The sequence below is a fragment of the Lactuca serriola genome, chromosome 6 (assembly GCF_051521515.1).
Source record: "Lactuca serriola cultivar US96UC23 chromosome 6, Lser_US96UC23_V15, whole genome shotgun sequence".
NCBI lineage: Eukaryota > Viridiplantae > Streptophyta > Magnoliopsida > Asterales > Asteraceae > Lactuca > Lactuca serriola.
Window position 1 is genome coordinate 84,531,763 of NC_136413.1, and position 7,533 is coordinate 84,539,295.

Below are 7,533 nucleotides of genomic sequence, written 5' to 3' on the forward strand. Positions count from 1 at the left end.
CAAACAAATTTTTTATGAAAACTAAAAATATGAAAAAAGACTTTTGATCTACATCTTATTACGTAGACATAAAAAAACACCCAAGACATTTCAATATATAAAAATTAGGGTAAATTACACCATTCGTCCCTCGTGGAGGTGCCAGAAAGCACGTTTAGTCCCTATTTCCAAGAATTAACTCGGACCGTCTCTCGTTTGGTTAAAAGTTGTACGCTTCGTCCCTAACAAATGATTTTCTTGCAGGATTAGTCCTTATCTGATTTGAAATGACTATAATACCCTTTGTGTATTTATTTTCCAATAAATTTAATGTTATTAATATTATTAATAATTTAAAAGAGAAAAAAAGCCACCTACCTTACCTTCCCACCGACCTTATCGTCCCCTTTAATGATATCTCTCTTCCTCTCATCTCAAACGTCTTCCAAGAACTCAAAACTACCCTCCTTAAACCATCATCGACAGTTACTCCCTCCGGCGACAACTCCCTCAGGTGGCTATTCCTATCACCGCCCCTAACCTCCGATTAACCCTCTTTCTACATCCATTGACCGCTAAAATCAATTTCCAACGTCGTCATCGCCCCTTGAAAATGTCGATCATTACTTGTAATCCATCATCACCACCTCTTCTGCTGAAACCCTAGCACCTGAAAACCATCATTGTCTTCGTAACATTGTAATGGAGAGAGCCAGAGGACCGCCATCTTTGCACCAATTTCTCAGATCTACACCATCATCTTACAAATCGTATCTCTTAGTGTTTCGAGACGAAGCAGAATGAGAGGGAGAGGAACAACGACATCTAGTGGAAGAAGAATGAGGTTTGAATAAATCGAATCAACTCTCCTCATTAAAACAATTTCTAGTATTTTTTTTCAAACGAGTTTGGGGGAGAACCTAAACTGAGACGTAGGTTTCATGGCAGTGGTAGGATAAGGGGTTGAAGAGTTTGAGTCCGACCACGATCTTCCTCGTATCCTCTCATCTTTGTTCTTCGTTTAACTAATTTGTAGATCAAGTGTATGGATTTGGGTTTGATTTTAGGGTTTAATTCTAGTACTTTTTTTTTGGAGATGAATGGTGATGTTTGCTGGTGTTGGCTTGTGGCCGGAGGTGACAGGTGACCGAAGGTGGCTGGTGGTTGGAAGTGACTGGTGGTAGGAGATGGTTAACGATCGGAGGGGTTGGAACTAATTTAAAAGGAAATTTTATTTTCTAAAAGTTATAATTAAAAAAATAGTTGATAAATTATAAACAAATAAAAAAGAAATGAAAAAGAAAAAGAAAATGGCAAGATAGTCATTTTATGTATGCGAGGGACGAAACATGCACATTTTAACGATACGAGGGACGGTCTAAGTTAATTTTTGAAAATAGGAACTAAACATGCTTTCTGACACATGCACGAAGGATGATTGACGTAATTTACCATAAAAATTATATATTATTTTAAATTTGTCACTGCCTAAGGGTCTTACGTAGGCTCTTATGCACCAGCAGCCTCGGGTAATATGTAGGCGCTTACCTCACAATCTACAAATAAAATATAATTAATCACCAAAAGTATAAACTAAAGTTAAATAAATATAGAATAGGCAAAATAGATAAGTTAAGCAGGACTCGCTAAAAAAATGTATGGATAAAGAATATATGTTTTTAAAAGGAAATTAAAAAATATATATAAATTTTTTATTGGTGAGCTAAGCCGGAATGAATTTCCAAGAAGGTCCATACAATTATATGCTCTAACCATGACTTGCTCACTATAAATGATCATCACTCCATTCTTTTACCATCAAATCACAATCCAACCAAAAAATAAAAGTCAATCCGATCAATAAGAACATGGTAAAAGTTCCAAGAATCAAATTGGGTTCACAGGGTTTAGAAGTGTCAGCTCAAGGTTTGGGTTGCATGGGTATGTCTGCTGTTTACGGACCCCCAAAACCCGAACATGACATGATCAACCTCATCCACCACGCTATTGACACCGGTATCACCCTACTCGACACATCCGATGCCTATGGCCCTCACACCAACGAAATCCTACTCGGAAAGGTCACACTCTTGCTTGTACCCTTAATCGCTTATTATCCAGTTAATAAATTCAGTAATTAAAAAGACTTATAAACATGCAATGCAGGCTTTGAAGGGAGGAGAAAGGGAAAAAACTGAGTTAGCTACCAAATTCGGGATCAAGTTTGAGAATGGAAACCGTGAGGTGTATGGTGATCCGGAATATGTCAGGGCTGCTTGTGAAGGTAGCTTGAAGCGGCTTGAGGTTGATTGCATTGATCTATATTATCAACACCGAATTGACACACGTGTGCCCATTGAAATCACGGTATGTATAGACTCTGTGGATCGTATTTCCTACTTAGCCTCTGAGATTGTTTTGTTTACTTGAAAAGATGGGAGAAATGAAGAAACTGGTGGAAGAAGGGAAGATTAAATACATAGGATTATCAGAAGCTTCAGCTTCAACCATTAGAAGAGCCCATGCTGTGCACCCGATAACTGCTGTTCAACTAGAGTGGTCCTTATGGTCCAGGGATGTCGAAGATGAAATTATCCCTACTTGCAGGTTTATTTGAGTTTTTACTTGTAAAGGTAAAATAAAATTAATATTTCCGACTTTCTCATCAATTGATAAAGTAAATTTTGTCAGAGAACTTGGCATTGGAATTGTGGCATACAGTCCTCTAGGACGCGGATTTCTTTCATTGGGTCCGAAGATGGTTGAGAATTTGACAGATGGCGATTTCCGCCAGGTCAGCACAAACCAAACTGAATCGGATTATCCAGCTATTATAATATGAAATCATTAAATTGGGTTTCAACTTATGTTTATATATATTTACTTATTATTTTTTTGTAGAATCTACCAAGGTTCCAACCTGAGAATCTTGAAAATAACAAAAAGTTGTATGAGAGAGTTAGCACGATTGCACTAAAGAAAGGGTGCACCCCATCACAGCTAGCATTAGCATGGGTTCACCATCAGGGGAATGATGTGGTCCCCATACCAGGAACCACTAAGATTGAAAACCTTCAACAAAACATTGGAGCTTTATCTGTGAAACTAACACCACAAGACATGGCTGAACTTGAATCCATTGCTTCAGCTGATGCAGCTAAGGGTGATAGATACATGGATGGTTTCCCCACCTATCTAAACTCCGACACCCCACCTTTGTCTTCATGGAAAGCTTAGTAAACACATCTGTTTCTTTATCACCTTTTTGTGTTATTATGTTGTGTCTATCATTGTACTTTTGAGGTTATGACTTCTGATAATAAACCTCAACTGTTGTACTATTTTTGAGTGAATTTTGAAATAGTAGTGACCTATTTAGTAAATTATATATCCAACAAGCAACCACTTAATTCATGCACTTACAAGTTACAACCCCCATCTAGAAAAACCCCATTTGTAAGACAAAATAACCAAAAGACTAAACCTCAAACATATTACATACTCATCATATACACAACAAAAACCGTTACAACTCATTTCCAAAATCTAACAAAGCAAACTTAACATGCAACCCGATCTTCCCCCCATCCACAACCAACCTCCCCGCAACCACCAACCAATGACCCGGCGAGTCCTGTGGCCCACGCGCCACCTCATCCGTGTCCACAAACTTCCTCAACTTCGTGAACCGAACCGGCACCGGTGGGCTATCAGGAAACACACCCGAGTTCACCATCGCACCCACTTGCTTCTCAGCATTAGCCACCGAGCCACGTGTGAAGGTGGTAAAAGTCGAGCTCAGGTTCGTGAAAAGACTCGACTTGCGAGCCACGGGTGCACCGGCCCACTCGGTCTTACGTATGGAGCAGTTGGGCAAGTGGGTGAAGAGTAAACGGAGGTGTAGTATGGTTTTGGGCCATTTTCCTTTTGTTATGAGTTGGGCCCCGGTTACTATGAAGACTCCGGGTGTTTGACTTTGTTGTAGCCAGTTTGGGTCGTGTTTGACTATGGAGGAGCAGACGTTGGAATAGCGTTTCCATCGGACTGGTTCCAGGAATTTGGAATTGGAATTGGAATTGGAATTGGAATTGGGATTGGAATCGGAATCGTCGGAGCCTCGCCATTGAGGTGGTGTGGTGGGTTTTGGGGAGTTTTGTGTCATGGTGTCGGGGAGGCTTGAGAGGTGTTGTACGTGCATTGCTAATCGGTTGTGTTTTTTGCCTTCGAGAAATAAACGGAGACCCGTTACGGGTTTATCGTCGCTTATAACCTGAGAAAGTATCAAAAAAATTTAATAATACTCAAGGTGTGTGTTTGGTTTGTGGAGTTTGATGGAATTGGAATTCGAGATTCCATTCCATGGTGAGTTTCGTTGGAAAACGAACGGAATTCATATTCGATGGGTTGAACCATTATAGGGGTGGTATGGTAAGAAGGAATTTAAGTCAATTTTTTCATTGATAGAGGAAAAAACTCTCGTTATATCAATATATGTAAATACAAGGTACAATTTTATAAAATTTTATATGTTATTTAATTATAGACACCACTTACCTGAGTTGTGCTGACATAAATCTTGGGGCCCAAGAAATTAAACTGTAGCCGAGGGCAAGATGTCTTTCTTCTTTGATGTCTAAGAGGTAGCTCACAAAACAGAGGTGCCCATAGTCTAGGAACTTGAAACTCCAAGAAACATTGCAAGTCTTCTAGAGCAGGCTTATCTAAGCAAAATGATTGACACAAATAAGTAAATGACAATTTTACCCTTCTACATTTCACATACCCAAATTATCAATCATACAATGAGATTTTGTGGGATTTAATTTCATTGACTTACAACGTAAATATAAGTTGATTGCATGACTAAGATATCCACTCCCTGGAATCCCATTAAGAAGAGAAGTAATTGGCACAAATTTAAAGAGCATTGCTTCAGGATTATTTCCAACTGTCTGAAGCCATTTTGAGTGAGTGTCTGAAAATACATCTCCACCTCTTTTACACTCGATAACTGTGAGGCCCTGTTTATAATACACTTCAATAAAGTTATGAACTTTGTGATGTTTATCGAATAAAGCTTTGAATTTTGTTATGTATGTTGAAGTGTAGTATGAATTTAAGCTCCAAAAAGAGTTGTTTTTAGAGATAAATTCATAGGACACTTCAATAACAGAATTTTAAATTTTGCAGTGTTTGGTTTAAATTTTTTTTTATCTATGTTGCAACTTACATCCTTGCTTGAAGTTTCTGTAACATTAGTGAATTGCATTGTATGTGGCTGCAACATACGGTTGAACACATCTGGAACCTAACAAAGAATCAAGAATTATTTAAAAAAATTACATAATAGTTCAAGAATTAAACTAGTAAAAAAAAAACATATTACTTTTTGTTTTCCATCTCTTGTTTTTCTCTCTATTAGAGAAGGACTCCTCCCATCTGAAAACAAACTATCTCCAAGATCATCCAAATATCCTCTAAGATCTGCAGGAGAAATAGTTGAAGAGGGTTTTTGTTTAACACAGATTAAATCTTGACCTCCAACAGCCATTCCCACTATAATGTGTGTGCCATAAGTTTGAATGAATCTGTCTCATAAAACATATCTGATAAGCATTATTTATATTAAGTCAATTGTTATGTAAAATGTAAAACAGAGGAGTACCTAGCTAGTATCAATGGATTCCAGAAAGTTGGAACAGATTTCTTGACACTTTCTTTGAGTACTAATGGAGATGATGTTAGATGCAAATAGTAGAGAGAGATAAAGTAACCATCAAAAGCAAGATATTTGGCATCTGTGACATCATTTAACCATGCTCCACTTAGATCAAATAAGGCATTGAAGTATCCTGATGGGACTTTTCCTTGTATTGATGATTTTTGATTAAGTAATTCTGACATCTACAAGAAACACATGAGAAAAAAGAAAAAAAAAATGTTAGGCTATTCTATACATGTCACATTGCATTGGATTTTAAAAGTACTGATAATACTCTATGCATTTTGTCAAAAGCTGATATAGATTTAACAGCTGAATAAATCAGTAGTGCTACTTTATGACAACTCACAAGATTCCAAAAACACAAGTGACTACGGAAGACAATGAAAGTCTTGAGTCCACATGTATCTGAAGAGTACTTCCAAAATTAGGTCACCTAAGTTTGCAGTCATTTGCTCTTATTTTAATTAGTAGATTTGAAATAATTAGTAACTAATGCAAAAAATAGTTATCACCTTATCGAACTCTAAGCAAAAAAGGAGTTAAGAAGCTCATCAATTTTGAATCCCAAACATCAAAAGTGTACCCTAATTGGTATATGATCATCGCACATAAACTCCAATTGCATAGAAAAAATAAAATAGAAGGCGATCTTCGTAAAGGAACAAGTGATCACCTTGTTAAATTCCAAAACATCCGATTTAAAGCGAATACGATCTCCTTTATCACAACGAATATCCTCAGAAACCCCAGAAATGGTGGTGCCACAGCCTGGAAGAACAATGTCTCTCTTCCTCGATTCATCCAGCTCCACTAACCGTCCACCATCAGGACAACTTTTCGCGAATTTTAACCGAAAATCGCTCGCAACATCAAACCCTAATCCCAAAGAATCCAAAGCCCTGAGCTCAATCGGCTGGTTAGAATAATCCATCAAATTGCTAACCAAACACACAGAGACTTGACTTTAGTATGAATCGATCGGATTAACAGCCATAAACAGGGGAAGTAGTAGAAATAACGGAGTGATGAAGCAGATATAGAATTGGAGTACTGTTGGTAGCAATTATACGAGCTACAAAATGGGAGTGGAGACTGATTCTGGTGATGATAACGACGTTTGACCTGATTAATTATATCAATCAGAGACCGGTGGGGCAGTAGGTGTGCCATTTTTGGAGCAACCAGTTTGACCCGGTGACTGTAGTTTGGCAACTGCACGGCTCCTTTTAGACTTTTTCCTCCACCTTTGTACCGCCTACCAAATTCTACCGGCCAACATTTACGCTCCACTAAATTATAATTTTGATAAAAGGAATGGTTGGCTCATGGCTGACATATTTTTCTATTTATATTTGATTTCTAAGGTTTTAATTTGTTGAATTTGTATTGATTTTTAGAAAAGTAAATTATAAATAGTTTATTATAGATTGACTTTTAATAAAAATGTTTATAAAGTCTTTAAGGGGTGTCAATTTACCAACCCCTTTAGAGCATATGGTATGTGCAACTTGAAGTGGTGTTATAACAAGAAGCAACAAGAAGAGGGGTAGTGTTCATGGTGTTATAACACCCGTTAAGAGAGAGAGAGAGAGAGAGAGAGAGAGAGAGAGAGAGAGAGAGAGAGAAAGAGAAAGAGAATTTGTGCAATCAATAGAAGATCACGTTTCATTTAGTCATGGCCACAACAAGAAGCAACATAACTAGATACAACAAGAAAGGGAGGAAGGTGTTCATGTTATGACTAGCTTATGAGGTGTCACATCAACAATAATAGCATCCCTCGTTGTCCATATCATATGCTCTTAGTCATCCCAATAGTTTAGTTAAAT

The 7,533-nt window shown here is 37.6% G+C and overlaps 2 protein-coding genes across 2 annotated transcripts; one reads left to right on the forward strand and one right to left on the reverse strand.

The window, feature by feature from the left end:
• Positions 1-1,784: 1,784 nt before the first annotated feature.
• LOC145059442 (auxin-induced protein PCNT115-like) lies at positions 1,785-3,362 on the forward strand. The gene is made up of 5 exons (XM_079007297.1): positions 1,785-2,060; positions 2,146-2,346; positions 2,414-2,586; positions 2,671-2,773; positions 2,881-3,362. Exons 1-5 carry the CDS (start codon positions 1,848-1,850, stop codon positions 3,214-3,216), a joined length of 1,026 nt encoding a protein of 341 aa, XP_078863423.1. The 5' UTR covers positions 1,785-1,847; the 3' UTR covers positions 3,217-3,362.
• Positions 3,321-6,939, reverse strand: LOC145059441 (MACPF domain-containing protein At1g14780-like). Its single transcript, XM_079007296.1, has 7 exons — positions 6,378-6,939; positions 5,645-5,883; positions 5,366-5,567; positions 5,210-5,287; positions 4,817-5,000; positions 4,534-4,700; positions 3,321-4,249 (listed from the first exon to the last, which is right to left on the reverse strand). The coding sequence occupies exons 1-7, from the start codon at positions 6,633-6,635 to the stop codon at positions 3,506-3,508; spliced, it is 1,872 nt and encodes a 623-aa protein (XP_078863422.1). The 5' UTR covers positions 6,636-6,939; the 3' UTR covers positions 3,321-3,505.
• Positions 6,940-7,533: the final 594 nt, after the last annotated feature.